This window comes from Protomyctophum parallelum (genome assembly GCF_964188405.1).
Source record: "Protomyctophum parallelum genome assembly, chromosome: 7".
NCBI classification, from domain to species: domain Eukaryota; kingdom Metazoa; phylum Chordata; class Actinopteri; order Myctophiformes; family Myctophidae; genus Protomyctophum; species Protomyctophum parallelum.
Window position 1 is genome coordinate 33,250,454 of NC_139705.1, and position 19,488 is coordinate 33,269,941.

At 45.4% G+C, this 19,488-nt stretch overlaps 1 protein-coding gene across 1 annotated transcript in view; it reads left to right on the forward strand.

Annotated features, from left to right (window-relative positions):
* Positions 1–19,488, forward strand: part of LOC310862344 (paired box protein Pax-7-like) — a 73,868-nt gene that overhangs the window by 14,525 nt on the left and 39,855 nt on the right. The window contains 1 exon segment of the mRNA XM_083770202.1: positions 13,697–13,896. Coding sequence (XP_083626328.1) covers positions 13,697–13,896 — 200 coding nt within the window.

The window sequence follows — 19,488 nt, forward strand, 5'->3', positions numbered from 1 at the left end:
ACAGGCGTGTGTCCAGTTTCACAGTCGTGATTGGGAGTTAACACCATGGCCCAATTTGGTCTAAAATTCAACCGTCCACCCACGCCACTTACGGCCATAAAATCTCCCATTTTCTGCTCTTTAGGCTCTTTGCCCCCAGAATCTTTCGCCCTCGCTTTATTTATGTGTGTGTGTGTGTATGTGTGTGTGTGTGTGGGTGTGTGACTGTGTCTGTGTGTGTTTGCTCTCATGCACTCAAGACAATAAACATGCTCCCAGAGTGTTACAAATCAGAAATTTGCGCCCTCCCCTCCCCGCCGACTGTGACGGCCAGTGTGTGAGCAGCCGTTCAGGGGCCAGCCAGCTGCGAGGGGCTGGTGTTGGTGGTGGTGGTGGGGAGCCGTGGGTTCAGCTTCAAACAGCAGGGCTTGTCTTACAGTTTTAACTAATGGGCTTATTTATGCAACTGCTGGCACTCTCCCCCTCTGACTATATGCTCGGAATATTCACGCTCGCTAGCCCACCACAACCACCACGACACCATGTATGTCTGCTACTCCATCCATCTATCTTCCACAAACACTGCATTCATGTTTTCTCACTAAAACACACCTCGTCCGTAACTGAGTGGGTTAGAGAGGCCGTCTGGGAATTAGAAGGTCGCAGGTTTGACCCTCTGTTCAGTTATACGTGTAGAAGTGTTCCTAAGCAAGACACTCCCCCCCCCCCCCCCCCCCCCCTGCACTCATCAGAGCTATCTGAGCAGCCATCTGCTGGGTAAAGCAGTAAGAATATCCCTTTAGAAGAACAACACGCAAAGATGTTTTGTTTGACTTTTTATTTTTATTTTTATGAATGTTTTATTTGCATCTCAGGATACAGAACACAAAAACCATGTGTTTTACAAAACTATATATGTTTTGTTTGTGTTCTATACCATTGACTCTGCTGCACACAGCAATGACAATAAAAGCCCTCATCTCATCTTTAGTCATAATGTGACCAGCTGTTAACCCTCTCCATGTCAATTTGCTATATGTATGAACAGGGGACAGGCCCCACGACAGAGTGAAGAATGCCTTTTTTTCCTCTTCTTTCCAGCCTGGTATTAAGAGGCTGCTCCCCCAGCAGAGTGACAGGGCATCAGATCAAGTGCTCAGCTATCCGTCCAATAAAACAGAGTCGGGGGGGCATGTGCATTTCAAAGCACCTTTTAACCATAATCTGCAAAGAGACTCAACAAGCCCAAATCACTTCTTTAGTTTGCGGGTGTAAGAAACTCCACTTCTGCCATTGTTAATCTGCTTTTTTCTTTCTTTTCCCCCCCTTCTTTCAAAATAAGATTATTCTATTGCTCTGTAAAACTTTTCGCATTTGCTTTTTCTAAGCCCCCGGGCTGTCCACTGAGGGCTTTAGTTTGTACAGTGTATCTAAAAAAATGCCTCTTATTATTTATATTTACTCGCAGTCGTAATCTATATCAGTGTTTATATTGACAGTCAGCAAATTTCTGTTTATGCTGCTATATTTTTTTATCAGTAAATAAAGACACTTGCGTGCCACCGCCCCGAGGAGGAAAGGAGATAAAGACTTTGCATTTAATAACTGTTAGTTTGCTAAGACATAATGCCTTGATAAGGCAAACATCTTTGTGAGGGCTGGATTGAGTTCAGTGCCAGTTCTGTGTGGTGTTGTTTACTGGCGAGGACAGGGTTTGTCTGAGAACTGTCCTACAGTATAGCGTTCTGTGTGACCATCTGGTATTCGCGTGGCCATTATTGTGCTTTCTTTCAAACCTTCCAACTTTTCACCAAGCCTGAGTTATACATGGTTGCACACGGTTGTTGCACACTGAAAATAGCAGATCTACAAGCTCACAACGTGTTGAGATGCGACGTGTTGTAAGCTTGTAGATCTGCTCTTTTCAGTGCACGACACAGCAAGTGTAAAGTCAAGTCAGGCATTATTGTTGTTAAAAGTGCCTACTTCGCACGCTCCACTTTGGGTGTTTACGATGATTTGTTTTTGCTGAGCTAGTTGTGACTAAATGCCATTGTTTTTGTGCTATTTCTAAACAATGGCTGGAACAATGCTGAAGTGCATGAATGAGGCAGTATACAGTAGCTGCTGCTTCTAGCATGGTGCTAGTCTCGGCTTCAGATGAGTTTTGTGTATGTAGACCCACTTGGGCTTGGATTTGAGGTCCTTTGTTGGTGGATTGGGTTCTGGTGCCAGTTGGCAGATTTTTCTCCACTTCTCTTTGTGTTCTTTCATAATTTTATTACTTTGGCTTTGACCTCAATTAGTCAAATCTTCAAGACCACAAAATGAAGGCTTTTTATTTTCCATGCAGGGATGGTGAAGTGAAGGGGACTTTGTTTGTTTGTCATTTTGGATAATTACGAGCATAAATGTGCAAAGCTGATATTATTGTTGTTCTCATAGGTGAGAAGAATATTACATGCCTTCAGGAATTGATGCTTTGATGTAAACGATCACCTGCCTAAGGAATCTTTTTTTTACTGATAGTTGCCGTTTACAAAGCAATCCTTAATGTTTGGGAGGTCACTGTTCAAAGAATAAAAATGTAAATTATGTTTTGAATGTTTTTAAAAGTATTTCTAGAGTTATGACAATCATTATGTTTGAAACTATGAAATTAGATAACAACGAACACAGCTGGAGTTATAATATCGACCCAATAGCTGAAGGAATATCAAAAAGTGAACATAGTGCATAGTGTGAAATCCCATGTGCCTTCTGCTTCAAATAACTTATCGACGTGTCAACCAGTAGGTATCCTATACATAAAACCAGGGTCTAAATTCCTCAAAGGAGACCACCTCCAACCACTGCACATGTGTTGGCTATACTGTTTTTACATACTCACCATACAGATCGATTAAAATAACGTGTTATTCATAAAATAGAGTCTCGGATTGTGGCTTTAAAGATCTGACCCACATTCGATAGCGACTCTGAGTATCTCCTCCATGTTGCAGCGCTGCTCTGCCGGATCCCCCCCCCCCCCCCAGCGTACTCAGATTTGCAGGCAATACTTTGTCGCGCTGCTCGGGCGCAGAGAGTCAATATGTCAGCGTTTATTGATGGTCTGCACAGCTCTGCAGGGCTGCAAGGCCTCTTTTCAGGCCCCGGCGGCCCCCTGAGGTGCTGCCTCTGTTCGGCCCTGAAAGGGCCAGGGAGGTTTTGGGAGTCCCTCCGTTGTTTAAGGTGAGCGCGCTCTCACACACAGACGCGGGGGACAAGAAAAGGCCCGTCCAAAGAACCTTCAGAGCCATGACAAGATGGCTAAAAAGACCATCACCCATCACCTCTTCTCTGGGATCCCTTCTTTTCATTCACTCCCTCCTCTGAACCCCTCGAACCACTCAGGGAAGCAGAAAAAAAGGGGTGGTGGACGTGGTGGGGGGGTTATAAGTGTACGTTGTGACCCCACCCAAACACTCTTTTTCTATTCTCTTTTCTGGGCTTCTCAGAATGAATAGGAAAGCTGTGAAGAAGAGTTTTTCCCCATGAAGAGCATTCAGATTGCCTTTCAGGGTGTTGAGTAAAACAGTTGTTTTATCCTAACATCTGCTCAAAAGAATCCTCAGAAACACTACAGTTCTCCAAATGTATCTCCATGCGTAACAAAAGTGACCTTTATGTTCAGATTCCAATTTTCTCTGCATTTTTAGGTTGTGCTATACTTCAGGAATTGGCAATCGTTTTCGCACAAATGTTTTATAACAATAATAACAATACTACAGATAGCGGCTAATTGTTTCAGATATTTTCCTCCAATGTAAAAAGTCATTATGACATGAATTATCTTTTCATTTTACATTTTCGTATTGAATGAATCACAGGCGAGTTGACCCCAAGCCTGATCCCCTCCTCTCTGCAAGTGTCAGAGCTCTAGAGACAGGTTTGGCTAAATCCAGCCCCAAGGCCAAAGAGATAGTATAGAGACAGATGCTTGTCAGAGATAATACATCAGCCTTGTTGTGTACTCTACCTTTCTCTATCCCTCTACTGCGTTTAGGTCCGACACAAAGAACGTGTTTGTGGAATGACTGCAACAAAAATCTGAAGCATTCAATCTTAACATGTACTGCAGGCTCTCTTTTTTTGATGGGGTGGGGGTGGGTTTCTTGTATTTGTTTGTGGCTGTCATTTGTTGAACAGAATCATTTTTAGGGTAGACTCTGGTCACTGGTGCTTGTATTACAGAAACTGAAAAGCGGTGCTTGATTGTAATTATACTGGAACTAATATGCTTTTCAAAATGGCCCATAATGAGTTTCATGCAGCTCTCCGGAGCTCTGACAGTCTTTGTTTCTCTCTGTCTTGGTCAACGTCCGGAACGAAATATGCCTGGTGTCAACATTCAGCACAGAAAAACCCGACAAATCACTGTTTGCACAATTGCATTATTAGAGGCAATTAGGCAATACGATGAGCGGATTATTCTGTGTCGACTGAATACCTGTAATTTGGTGTAGCGCTGAACTCTGTTGTATGACACAGTCCTTGACAACAGTAGCATATCTATAAGCTCGCAACCTGCCGCGCCGCCCCCAACCCCAACACAATGTGGGTTTGTAGATCTGCTATTTTTGCCGTACGAATTGATCATATATAAGTGGTTGGTCAAGGGCCTCCGTTTGTTCCACTGAGGTGCGTAAGTGCGGAGTGCTGTTCAAGGCGAAAAGGGAGGGGGGGGGGGGGGGGGATATCACGCGTTGATGTGAGGTCTGTTCTGAAATGATAGCATCCGAATCCAAACTCCGACCCCCATTCCAGTCCCCACCACCACCCGATGCCTAGTGTACGGCAGTGAATGGCAGTAGATAACATTCACTGTCCCTAATATGATACTGTGTCCCCCAAGGCAGCAGTTCTCAACTGATTTTGTGCCGGGGCCCAATTTTCTATGAAGTCTACTATGAAGTCAGGACCCAACGATGATATTCAATAATTAAATATTCCTTCATTAAAGTTGTCTTTGTCCATGACCCAGTTTCTCAGGTCCTCAATCCAGTGGGTTGGAAGTAATTGATTTTACACTGGTAAAATATTTTAGATAAATACGGTGGAAATTTCCTTGGTGAAAGCATTTTCAAGATATTTTCGAAAAATGCTTATTCTTTTAATTTATTTTTTCCAGTGACCACACATTGATATTGTGGTCTTTCTGTGGGCTTACAGCCGGAACAGGTGTTTAGGATTCACTTTGCTTAATATTATATTATATTATTTATATAGCAATCTCTAAATGCTTCTGCCTACCTGTCTGTAATTAAGATAATCAGTAGTAATTAAACATCCATTAATTTCCCGACTTCCATGTCCCTCCATGTGTAGTTTAACTCCTACTGGAAAATAAATGGAAATGTGAAAATATATTTTAAATACTTCTAAGATATTTTAGATTCAAATAAATTTTCATGAACACTGTGTTGTGATTGGTCGATTGCCTTCTGGCGGTTTGAAGAAAGTGTCTTTAATGAAAAATGTCCTCTTCTCAAATTTGAACGGGCTGTATTTCAGACTTTCTCTGTAGCATTGGAAACAAAGAGATAGGCTGGTTTAAGAGCCAACTTGGCTACGCATAGGAAAGACATGCCTAAACGCAACACTTACTTACTGGCAGCAGTAGCTTCTTCCTGCCATGACAACATCATGGTCCCTTTGGGAAACACCATTGCTAAGCAGAATGAACAAGCTCAGTTCTTTACAGTAAAACATCAGCACTTGTTCATTTTTATCCCACTTAAGATCAATTCCTTCATTAGGGAAAGGTCGGGAATGTTTTTATTCCGTTTTGGTTACAAACTTACGAACGCTTAATTCAGGCCTCTAGAGGACACAGCATGCACTCCAAGGTATTTAATTAGCTGCTAATTTGGTGATAAACATGGAGACGTCTGACATCTTTCTTTATCACGCCTCCCTAGAACGTTCAAATGGAATTACAGATGTCTTTGTTCGGTAATCGGAATGTTTACTTCAAGGATGAACAACAGCGACTCAACAGCTTTCAGTTTGACCAATTTTCATAAGAGTCTGTTTTTCTGTTTTCTTTTAGTGCATGCATGTAAAATGATGTGCCGGATGATATGAGCAGGCACGTGCACACATAGACATCAAAGGGGGCTTCAGCCCCTGCCCTTTTACCCGTCGGTGAAATAAATGCAAATGCCCTCCTCTCCTTTCCACGCCATACCCGAGAATTGCTTTTTTACTGAACTCTCCTGATCTTGAACTTGAGCATTTTGCATTGAAAGAATTTGTTAAGAAATCCATCGCCGCATCTCCAGTAGCCAACGAGTGCGGGGTCGCGCCTGGAAAATAGCTAATCTTCAAGCTCAACGCGTCGCACTGCGACGCGTTGAGAGCTTGTAGATCTGCTATTTTATTCTAAAAGCGCCCTCTTATGGAATTCCAGCCCCTGCCTCTCTTAACAGTCTCTGCACGTCCCTGGATATGAGGCTCACAGATGCACGTGTAGATACACACACAGGCAATATAGCACATGTTATTTATGCTGGGGCACATTCGCCATGCGGCTCCCTATGTGGCGAGTGTCGCCATGGTTCCCATTTGCCTGATAAGACCTAGCATGCCAATCGCAGGATCTGCCGAAGACAAAGATGAGGTCCAGGTTGAGCCTCCCCTCATATCGGCTCTACGCGTCTGACTCATTACCATAATCTCTGGCCCCCATTATCGGGGAGAGAGAGAGAGAAAGAGAGAGAGAAAGAGAGGGGCATCCACTGGCCTGTCAAACTTTATTTTGTTCCATGGCATCGATGCTTATTGTCCTGCCACACAGTGCCTGTATGGAGCTGCTGGCAGCGTGTGATACCAAAAACCGTGCACTATAGGTTAAGGCCTGTCACTGCTACAAAGGGGGAGAGGGAGAGGGAGGGAGGGGGAGAGAGAGAGAGAGAGAGAGAGAGAGAGAGAGAGAGAGAGAGAGAGAGAGAGGGACTGAGAGATATGGCCAGGATGGCAGAACGTACCCACTGTATATAGCAATCACACATGCAGCCTGCATGCCAGTCCCTGTAATTTACATTCCAAATCATTTCTTAGATTTTGCTTTCCAAGCAACATGCAAAATAAATGACAAACCTAAAAGATTGTGTGCGTGTGCGTGTGTGTGTGTGTGTGTGCGCGTGTGTGCGTGCACGTGTGCGTGTGTAGTCTGTTTACGCACGCATGCCATGTGTGCTGGAGTTTGATAGAATAGGCAGGCGACAATGTAATGTGGGGACTCTTCCTCCAACCTCTGCCCACCCTTCTTCAGTCTCCTTAAATCCACATATGGAGGGAAAACAAACATGAAGAAGTCGACGCCGTCGCTGGAATGAAAAGGCTGTGGCAGCTGTGCTACCTTTTGGAGGAAAGTGATCCTATAGCCCGCTGCACCGCGCGGCCTCAAGTGTTGTCATGCCGCGTTAGCAGCAAATCGCTTTGCAGCAGCCAGTCCAGCCCGGCCCAGGCTGCAACCCCCACCACCCGTCCTCTTGCACCAGCCCACCACCCACAACAACAACAACAAATAAGAACCGATTCTTTAAAATGCCCACGTCAAAATATGTTCTATGTACTGTTTATACTATACATTTTTTTATATTTTTGTATTATCTTCTCCTTTCATTTATGGAAAACAAATCTTTGCAGTGAGTGGCTAAAAATGGTTGAAGAATTGATTTAATTAATGCAGCCCCATGTCCTGCGGCCACATGTAATCCGTTGAGAATTCTCTAGCGGGAGCTTTTGAGAGGGGAGGTAGGAAAGATGGGGGGGTGACAGGGGGGGTTGATACAAAAAGACATCCACCGTGAGACTCTTCCAGTGGCCTGTAATGAGAGCATCCGACTAATCCCATAATTCCTTGTTTAATTAAACTACAGAGCCGGCCCCGTAGTCTTCTAAGCTAGTTTGATGGGCCTTTTCTGTTTCAAGTCGTTTTTTTATTTTATTTATTTACCACCAATGTGTGTCACAAACTTGTTCTCATCGCAACCAAAGTCGCACGTACAACCAGCAGCGCACAAATACAACCGGCAGGAAGGGGGGGTGGTGGGGGAAAAACATACATGTGCGCCTACGCCTTCTCCGCGTGTCGTTACCTATAGTCCTTTGTGTCGCCGCTCGAGAGTATTTTCTCAGAGGGCTTGTGGCACATGTGACTTCTCCAGACTTCGTATATGCAGGGTTTCACCTGTATGTGTAAGCAATAATCTTCGGCCCGTTTGAGACGACGGCTCGCGGTGGTCTTAACGTGTTAAATGCCGGGGGAAGAAAAAGCGCCTCGTTATGTCAAACGTGTCACTTCCGACGTAAGTGGCCATTATCAGCACTTCATGCATACCAGCTACCAGCTTTCAAGTGTTTCGCCCGCTGAGAACTTAAGAGTTTAGCGCCACACCCCGCACTCCAGCTACTGTCCCCTCAGGGGGGGCTCCGGTTGAGCCGAACAGGAATAGACAAGAGATGAGGGGCCGCTGACATTTCTATTAAACACCCAGACATTCCCACATGGCTACTGCGTTCATTACAGCTGTCAGTCTTGTCAGCGCCATCACCGTGCCCGCGCACACACACACACACACACACCCACACACACACGTGCGTGAGAGACAACAAACAACATGCAATGCATGCATGCAATTATACATGCCTGCATGCTTAGGCGTGGAACATCTTCTGCCACAGATGCAGATGCAAAAACGAGTTTGTATGCATTCAGTTGCATCACGTGTGGCTGCAACTCGACAGTTCTCAAGCCACTCTGGGCTTTCTGTGTATACTGTAGGTAGCATAAGAGACACCTTTTTACTGTTGCATATCTTCTTCACCATGTTAACCGTTTACTGTTATCAACGCGAGTTGAGGCCTATAATGTCACGGCACTGTATGTCATTCACTTTCTGCAGCTAATGTGTCATTACACTGCAGTGTCATGGGCTCCAATGGCTGTGCTTGGGGGCTCTATATCTGTGTAGCTGGGTTCTCTTTGTAAGCGCCGATCTCACATCAATACCCCTCGCAGACAGTGCATCCCTCTGTGTGTCATGGTTTCGCTGCTCCTGAAGAGACGCCACAGAGACGAGCAGGAAAAGCGAGGGAGCCAGTATTAGAGGGAGAGAGATGGCGTGTCAGAGCTGAGGCCTGCACTCTATTGCACAAGGCTGATCGACAGTGTCAGGCTAGGTCAGAGCTACAGTGGTGAAGTTAGGAAAGAGAGAAAGAGAGAGTCTTTTCCCAGCACTCTACATTACATACAGTATCTCCATTAAGTTTTTCCGCTTAATATCTCTCTCAATCTTGCTCACTTCCTCGTTTGCGTTGTCCTCCCTCACACAGTCTATAGATCTCCCATCTCGGTTTCCTCCTCTCCTCTCCTCTCCTCTCCTCTCCTCTCCTCTCCTCTCCTCTCCTCTCCTCTCCTCTCCTCTCCTCTCCTCTCCTCTCCTCTCCTCTCCTCTCCTCTCCTCTCCTCTCCTCTCCTCTCCTCTCCTCTCCCCCTCATCCTCATCCTCATCCTCATCCTCATCCTCATCCTCTCCCCTCCTCCTCATCTCTCCTCAACCCCCTTTTGCTCCTATCCACTTCGTACCCTCATGTCTCTATCACTGTCACCCCCCACCACCACCACCACTATACCAATGCATATCTATGAGTGCAGGGTGCAGCAGGCAGTGCAGCCGTCCCCTAATGTGGAATGGCTTAAAGCGCAGAGGGAGAAGCCACGGGCTGGATGGATGCTGGATTAGACGTGGAGGGGGGGGGGGGGGGGGGGGGGGGGGGTTGTGTTGGGGCTAGGGTTGGTTGAGGAGCTGAGCCTCTGCAGGCTGCCGAGGGGAGTGATTTGGAGAAGGGATCAGCCCCCGCTCTGTCCCCGAACCGCTGGCAAAAATATAAATAGGCGACACCACTAAGAATTCCAGCCTGAAACGAAATGAGGAGACGGGATAACAGTGGCCACCTTGCAACAGTGCCCCCACCCCCTCCACCTCACCTCTCTCTCTCTCCATGTCGTGTCACCAGACAGACAGACAGACATTAACGCCTGATTTATACTTGGCTGGGCATTGTGTTGCTCACCCAGCATCGCAGCATGACGCACTGTGAGCTTGTACGTCGGCGAGAGAAGTATGAAAATTGCGTTAGTCATTTTAGAGAGGACAGTGTCGACAGACAGACAGACAGACAGACATGACCCGAGGCTTGCTTTTGAACGTGATTGTATCCACAGCTGTCCGTTTGAAACCGCCGCCGTGCGTGCGTGCTCGGCCGCTCAGATGGTATACTGTATTCCGAGGGTTCTTGTCATTTACAATATAGTTCCACGAGACAGACAGCGTTCCACTGTTGCATTACTGTGTCATATCTCATCATCGCCCCGGCCCCGCTAACATCGCCACAGTGTAAAGTGGCCGCCGTTGTTCACACATTTCATCGCAAACAAAGGAACCCATAGATCAGCTCTTTTCCCTTCATGATGTTAGTTCTAATTGAAACAGATAACCGTGTGCATCAGATAATCTGGCTGCAGCTATTTAAAAAAACACCAGTGTATGTACAGTACATCATGCAGAGGGGGTGGTGGAGGAGGGGGGGCTTCAATGAAATCAGCCACGCAAATATATTGGGAATATTTACACCCTGCCAGTATTTCTTTGCGAGCAGCGCCCCGGGGGCTTTGTGGAAGAATGGCGGTACATGGATCACCAAGGTGGTCTGGGGAGATTAGCCCCCCCCCCCATCCCCCTTCTCCTCCAACTCTCAGCTCCATGCCCGGGGGCTTGTGGAATATATGGGTATAGTGATGTGGGATTGCATTTTACAGGAACAGAAAGGGTTCTGTCATCTAAATAAATGCACAGTGAAGTTATCATATACCGTCGCTCTCTGTGTGAATGTTTACTCGTTGTTGTTGTGGATTTGCTCTGCAGTTTGTGGTTAAAATAGCATAAAAACCTTGTTTTATACAGCAATGTAGAAATACTGTTAATTCAAACTTTGCTTGAGTAAAAGTATAAAAGTATCAAAATTTAAAATGTAGGCTACTTAATGTACCAAAAGTAGAAAGTACTCAGTAAGCAGAATGTCCCATTTCACACTTACGTTTTCAAAATGTATAACAATCTTTTGAAAATAGCAGATTGTAGATTGGCTTTGTCAAAATGGCCAAAATGTTTCTATATACTGTAGGCCTCCTGCCTGTCTGGCAGTTCCAACCTCAACATCCTTCTACCAATATACTCACTATCCCTCCTCTGTACGTATCCCTCTATATACTCACTATCCCTCCTCTGTACGTGTCCCTCTATATACTCACTATCCCTCCTCTGTACGTATCCCTCTATATACTCACTATCCCTCCTCTGTACGTATCCCTCTATATACTCACTATCCCTCCTCTGTACGTGTCCCTCTATATACTCACTATCCCTCCTCTGTACGTATCCCTCTATATACTCACTATCCCTCCTCTGTACGTGTCCCTCTATATACTCACTATCCCTCCTCTGTACGTATCCCTCTATATACTCACTATCCCTCCTCTGTACGTATCCCTCTATATACTCACTATCCCTCCTCTGTACGTATTCCTCTATATACTCACTATCCCTCCTCTGTACGTATCCCTCTATATACTCACTATCCCTCCTCTGTACGTATTCCTCTATATACTCACTATCCCTCCTCTGTACGTATCCCTCTATATACTCACTATCCCTCCTCTGTACGTATCCCTCTATATCAGGGGTCCTCAACTAGAAATGATGAAGGTCCACAAATAATGTTTTGAATAAGACCGAGGTCCGGTCCCATGCGCGGCGTCCATCGGAGAGCGGGGCTCTATGCCCGTTTAGTATGGTCAAGCCAAGCTTATACAAATCAGATCGCCTTCCACCCAACCAATAATGGGGTGCAGAGTGCAGGCCCGGAGTGGAACTCTAAATCAGGCCGGGAGTTATATGCCCTGGCAGGCCACAACTGCGCGCGCGCACAGCGCGCGCCAGAATTTTGGGGGGCCCTTGGGGGACATTTTGGGGGCCTTTGCAGCAATTTCACATGAGAAATGTACCATCTGATGTTATTTATATTATTAACTTAAAAAAAAAAAAAAACGTTTTTTTTTTTTTTTTTTTTTTTTTGGTGGTCCGCAAAGAGGTGGACCGGACCGCGGTCCGCCAGTTGGGTACCCCTGCTCTATATACTCACTATCCCTCCTCTGTACGTGTCCCTCTATATACTCACTATCCCTCCTCTGTACGTATCCCTCTATATACTCACTATCCCTCCTCTGTACGTATCCCTCTATATACTCACTATCCCTCCTCTGTACGTGTCCCTCTATATACTCACTATCCCTCCTCTGTACGTATCCCTCTATATACTCACTATCCCTCCTCTGTACGTGTCCCTCTACATACTCACTATCCTCCTCTGTATGTATCCCTCTATATACTCACTATCCCTCCTCTGTACGTATCCCTCTATATACTCACTATCCTCCTCTGTACGTATCCCTCTATATACTCACTATCCCTCCTCTGTACGTATCCCTCTATATACTCACTATCCCTCCTCTGTACGTATCCCTCTATATACTCACTATCCCTCCTCTGTACGTATCCCTCTATATACTCACTATCCCTCCTCTGTACGTATCCCTCTATATACTCACTATCCCTCCTCTGTACGTGTCCCTCTATATACTCACTATCCCTCCTCTGTACGTATTCCTCTATATACTCACTATCCCTCCTCTGTACGTATCCCTCTATATACTCACTATCCCTCCTCTGTACGTGTCCCTCTATATACTCACTATCCCTCCTCTGTACGTATTCCTCTATATACTCACTATCCCTCCTCTGTACGTATCCCTCTATATACTCACTATCCCTCCTCTGTACGTATCCCTCTATATACTCACTATCCCTCCTCTGTACGTATCCCTCTATATACTCACTATCCCTCCTCTGTACGTATCCCTCTATATACTCACTATCCCTCCTCTGTACGTATCCCTCTATATACTCACTATCCCTCCTCTGTACGTATCCCTCTATATACTCACTATCCCTCCTCTGTACGTATCCCTCTATATACTCACTATCCCTCCTCTGTACGTATCCCTCTATATACTCACTATCCCTCCTCTGTACGTATCCCTCTATATACTCACTATCCCTCCTCTGTACGTATCCCTCTATATACTCACTATCCCTCCTCTGTACGTATCCCTCTATATACTCACTATCCCTCCTCTGTACGTATCCCTCTATATACTCACTATCCCTCCTCTGTACGTGTCCCTCTATATACTCACTATCCCTCCTCTGTACGTATCCCTCTGATCTTGTTTTTGAGCGGTGCCAAGCGCTCCAGGAGTGTGTGTGTGTGTGTGTGTGTGTATGTATGTCTGTCTGAGCACGACCTATTTATTGACCCCTGCAGCTGATGCTGATTGGGGTCGGATTCAGGTCACACACACACACACACACACACACACACACACACACACACACACACACACACACACACACACACACACACACACACACAAAGTTGGACATTGACAAGGGTCATTACCAACCCGCGTGCTTCAGTCAACAACTGCGCTTGACTCCCAGCGCACCACTCACTTCACATCATGGTGTGATTGTTTCCCTTTCTCTCGCAGGCACTCGTATGGACGAAGGCTCGGACGTGGAGTCAGAGCCTGACCTGCCGCTGAAGAGGAAGCAGCGGAGGAGTCGCACCACCTTCACCGCGGAGCAGCTGGAGGAGCTGGAGAAGGCCTTCGAGAGGACGCACTACCCCGACATCTACACCAGGGAGGAGCTGGCCCAGAGGACCAAGCTTACTGAGGCTCGGGTCCAGGTAAGCACTTGATGCTTAGCCTGTAACCACTTCTTCAAACTTCTATTCTGCGTCAAAAACACGAGTTACGACTGTACTTGGACCGTTTTTTTATTTTTTATGTCTACACCAGTGGTTCTCAACCCATAGGGGGGTCCCCACATGACTTTTTTTCAATTAATGAATTTTAAGAATTGCCAAAAAAAAAAAAGAAAGAAAGAAAGAAAAAAAAGACTGTTACTGCATCAAAAGTAATCAACAATCTATACTATTAAAACTGGTCAAACATTGATCAAATTGTCAAATAATAATAATATTATGAAAATAGCCAATCTTGTAGATCTGCTATTTTCCACAATATTGATCTGTGGAACCGATTCAAACTAAATGTAATGCCTCAACTCCTACATATTCCAAGTGCTTGTCAGGGTGGGGGGGGGGGGGTCCCCAGTTCAAATATGATTATATTGGGGGGGTCACGACAAAAGGTTGAGAACCACCGGTCCACACCACCTTTTCGAGGCGTTGTGAACTTGTAGATCGGCTATCGGTGCTTAAACATGTGTGGTACAGAATAAGCATCAACTGCTTAGCTGGACCCGAGCCTCTGTAAGTTTGAGCTTGAACACAGAACACTGCAAACATCCATTTTAGCCAGGTTAAAACATGCAATGGATTATTATTATTGTGCAAAATGATAATACACAAGACGTGAGGACCAGCTTGGTGTATGGAGGTTCATAGGACGTGCACATATAGACATCAAAAGGGGCTTCAGCCCCTGCCCTTTTACCCGTCTGTAAACGGCCCTCTCCAGACGAATGCAGCATTTACTATGGTGAAAGAAATGCAAATGCCACACCTTTCCATGCCAGCATTCAGGAGAATAGCTTTTTTCCCAAAGTCTCCTGAACTTGAACACAGTATTTTGCGTTGAACAAATTTGTTTAGAAATCCATGTCGTTACACTGCATCTCCACTAGCTAAAGAGTGCTGGGTTTGCGTCCCGAAAATAGCTGATCTACAAGCTCTCAACGTGTCGCAACGTGACACGTTGTGAACTTGTAGATCTGCTATTTGTCCAAAAGTGCCCTCTCTCAGGATTTCAGCCCCTGCCTCTCTAACACTCTCTGCACGTCCCTGGATCCATCCATCAATGGTTCAGTAGCAGTGTATGTGGTGGTGGGATCCTCTTTATGGTGGCTTACAGGTGCACAGTAAAATCCACAGTATTCATTTGACACAAATGGAACCAAAATGGACCTATAGTATCCTGACGTCACTCCCACCGCACCTGGGTCATCATTTTTTTTTTTTTTTTTAAGATATTTTTTTGCGGCTTACGCCTTTTATTGATTTTTGAAGGGACAGACAGTAGGCTGACAGGAAACGGGAGAGAGATGGGGGGATGACATGCAGTAAAGGCCGTGTCGGGTCCGGGAGTCGAACCCGCGGCACACTGCGACTGGATTACCAGTCCGGTGCCCAGACCGTTACGCTACGGCCTGGGCCACCTGGGTCATCATTGGGGCAATTTTTGTTGTATTGTAATTCCCACATGCAAATCTAATTAGATTGCGTCATACAGTATAAATAGTGTGTTCCAAAAATTAACAAACCACCCAGCTGGTAATTTTGTCAGGTATGTGACTCTGTGTCACATACCTGCAATTACATTTGAGAAGTGAACAAGTCCGTGCGCAGTTCTGGTGGGCAAGTGGGCATGTGGGGCGGCGGTGGCTCAGGGGTAGAGTGCCTGGATGGCAACCGTAAGGTTGCCAGTTCAAACCCGGGCTCCCCCAGAGTTACTGTCGAAGTGTCCTTGAGCAAGACACTGAACCCCTAATTGCTCCCGATGTGCTAGTTGGTGCCTTGCATGGTTTCCGCTGCCATCGGTGTATGAATGGGTGAATGTAATGCACAATCTCTGTAAAGCGCCTTGGATAAAGGCGCTATATAAATGCACCATTTTACCATTTACCAAGTCATCGACCTACGTCGAAGTGCCGCTTGCGCCTGTGCCATATACAGCTTTTGTCCACACACGTCTCAATATTTGCCATTGACAATGAAAGGAGAAATTAGGTCAAATGTCCGTTAAATATGACGTAAATGTGTGCCAACACAAACATTAAATGCCATTGACAATGAAGGGAAAATGTACATAATTTGTAGACGAGCAAATCGGCTAACCATAAATTCAGTTGCTCATGAGATGATGTATAATGATAATAGTGCCACACTGGTGTCACTGGTGTGATGTTTTCTTTTACACAAACACTGAAAACTAGGAATCGGTAGCAAAACAATGTTTGTGTTTACACAATCCTCATAATGCGGGTGGATTAGCGCCCTCTAGCGACAGTGACGTCAGACTTAGGCGCTCTATAACCAGTCCATTTGGGCCCTTAAGGCCTAGTCATAGTCCAGTTTTCGGTGAAGAGGTAACCACCGGTTAGTTAAAACAGAGAGGTGACCACCGCGGCGTGACGTCATGTTGTAGTTTTCGGTGGTCACCTCTGGACTATGAATTAGACTTCACGGGTCAGGTTCAGGTTAGGATTCAGCTAAATAGAGGCTGTGCTGGTTTCCTTTAGCACACAACGGTTATACTGTAGCTATATGGGTTGGTTGTTTACTTTTTGGTTGGTCTCTGTTTGAGAATGTCTCCATGGAGGATGGACGGTGATATTCAGAGCATCCCTGCATGTGAGCAGAGCTGACAAAGTGCATCGGTCATGATCTCATTCCTCTCACCATGCATTCGTTTGGCACTGCTCCTGCGGGTTACAACATTCTCCTTTGCACCGTCCTCGAATTTTCAACACTAAAAAAGGGGGCGAAAACCCCCCTTTTTTTACACACGTTACATATTTACCCGATGAGTCTGACTTCCATTCACACATACGTAAAACACCCTTGTAAGTCGGCCAGCTGTTCGAGTCTCGCCCCGGAGAGAACGCTTCCTTTCTTCTCGCTGGAGTTTTGACAGCTCTACTGTGCCCCGCACAATTCCCCCTCTTTCTCGAAGTCGCCACGGAGAAGAAAAAAAATACTGTGGAGTTATAGCAACAGCTGTTAGGTGCGCGGTGAGGGGGGAGGTGGGCGATGGTGGCGTGGTCAGGGGATAGAATGAGCCAGGGGTTGCATTCCTGATGGATTTCTCACTCTCCAACATCTTGGCTGGGATCTTTTCTTCCCACCACTTTCAAGCCCACCGCTCCTTGTAAAATTCACCGCATATTAGAGGGGGATCTCTTGGCTCCTCTCATGGGAGCTTTCAACCCAACAGCAACATGAATCAATCAAGGCCTAGTAGAGGGGGGGGGGGGGGGGGGCATAGAGAGAGAGAGAGAGAGAGAGAGAGAGAGAGAGAGAGAGAGAACATGGCAGGAGATACTAGTATGCACTACTGCACTCAGACATGTGATCCTTGCCAACATTCAATCCTCATTGACTGACAGAAGACAGCAACATGATTCTACCAAGTTTAATTCAGTTCAGGACAACCTGAACCAACCCAACAATTCTGCTTCATCCACTGGTCAGGCAATTTATGCAGAAACACACATTGGGCCTTTTAATTATAATGACAAAACCTTTACGTAAATTACTTTACTTGCTTTGTTCTTTAACAATCGTAAAATATGGATTATCACCCGGCCGTGGCTCTGTAGATGGCCCTGGTTGTTTAGCTATATCGTATAAACACAAGGGCTGATATGGCCTTTCAAACATGTTGTGGTGCTAAGTATATAGATGGTTAACAACATCTCCTTATGCTCTTCAATAAATCACACATGTATGCATAAACAGACTGCCCACATTGTGCCATGTGAAAGTCCAAGAACATATTTGGACATGTGGCAACCAGGTTGTTTGGTTATTTTCTCTAGTAATCCAATGGGTGGCTTCAAAACTCTGAATAAAGGTCAAAGTAAATTAAATTTGGAAAAGACCACTAAAACTGAAGACAAATTTATGTCTAGGGCCCGAAAGAAACAATTGTCAACTTTCAACTCACTATGTGGGTGAAATTCTATGAAACAGCTTAAGTAAGGTTTATCAGTTTGGCTGAACAACAGAGAAATATTGAGGGCTGACAAGTTGGCCCTTTCATAAAAAACGTGACAAGTAAAGTACTGCATTTCAATATATTTATTTATTATTACAAATAGAGCCAGGGCATATTTCACATTAGAAACACAGAATATATTTACAATAAGCCAAAACAAGCTATACATACTGTAGGTTGGCACCAACCTCAATGGAATTAAGCTCTCTTATCTAGCCTTTTAGGTTTTATCCTTTTGGCATGTACAAAGATATGATAGATGTGACGCATATGTTGATTATACGGTTCATATTGTATTTTGACGTGAATCGATCAACCAGTCAGTCACCGTGCAATGCGACCAAATGAAAGTATCATTATTTATACAACCTATCCAAGGACTTTAGAGTTGCATTCAGAACTTCTCCCTGGCCATGGGAGCTAGTCTTGATTTTGACAGCCAATTTTGATTTTAGTTTAGTCATTGACATTTGACAATCTACAGTTGATTTAGTCGACCAAAATGTACTTGGCGGGCCGCGGGCGTTGATGGCGTCGAAATGGCAGATTTCACACTTGCTTGCATGCTGAAAATAGCATATCTACAAGCTCACAACGTGCCGCATTGTGAGCTTGTAGATCTGCTATTATAAAATGACTGACTTGTCCTTTAGTTCTACTGGATCGCTTGTCCACACTAGTCCCTCCCTAACATTTTAGTCTAGTTTTTATTTATTTTCCTCAGTGAAAAAAGGTAGTTTTAGTCGACGAAATCAACTCTTATGGCAGCCCCACACTGTAAAATCCTCAGTGTTCATTTAACACTGAGAGAAAGAGAGAGAGAGAGAGAGAGAGAGAAAAGCAAGACCGGTAAGGGCTAACAGAGTCACTCCAACGACGACCCCCCTGTTTTGAGGCTACCGTTAAAGTCTCAATGCCACAGACAGGGCAGGACATGGAGTCAGGTACCTGACCCCTCTCTCTCTCTCGGGCATGACCTCGGTGACCTGTACTTGCCTGGCAGCTGCTGCTTGACACAAGATCCAGATGTGTGAGCTTGGTGGGGTGGGGTGGGGGGGAGCGGGCGCTGCATGGTGGGGGGTTGGCTATAGCATGCTGGTGGGAGGGAGGGAAGGAAGGCGTGTAAGCCTGAGTTATATACATAGTCGTGTGTCGGTGTCGCGCATGGAATATAGCCGACTTAAAAGCTCACACCGTGTCGCACTTCCTCAGGTTATGAGCTTTAGAGGAGACACATCGTCACTCCACGAAGGTTGCATGTTTGTTTTAGCGGAGTTCCATTTGTAATTCATTACAATCAGTTTAAATGTTTCTTATATCATTTTTTTGGATTTTCTTTAAGGCAATGGTTTTCAACCAGTGGTCAGGGGACTACCAGTGGTCCTTGAGGGGGTTCCATGGTGGTCCCCAGCTAAATGATGGAAGGTTCATATTCATAACCAAATGGACCCTTATAGATCTTTAACTCTTGAGAGTGTAAAATGAAACTAAATGGACCCGTACCCGGAAATTCTCACCAAAAGCGGGGCACCTGCATC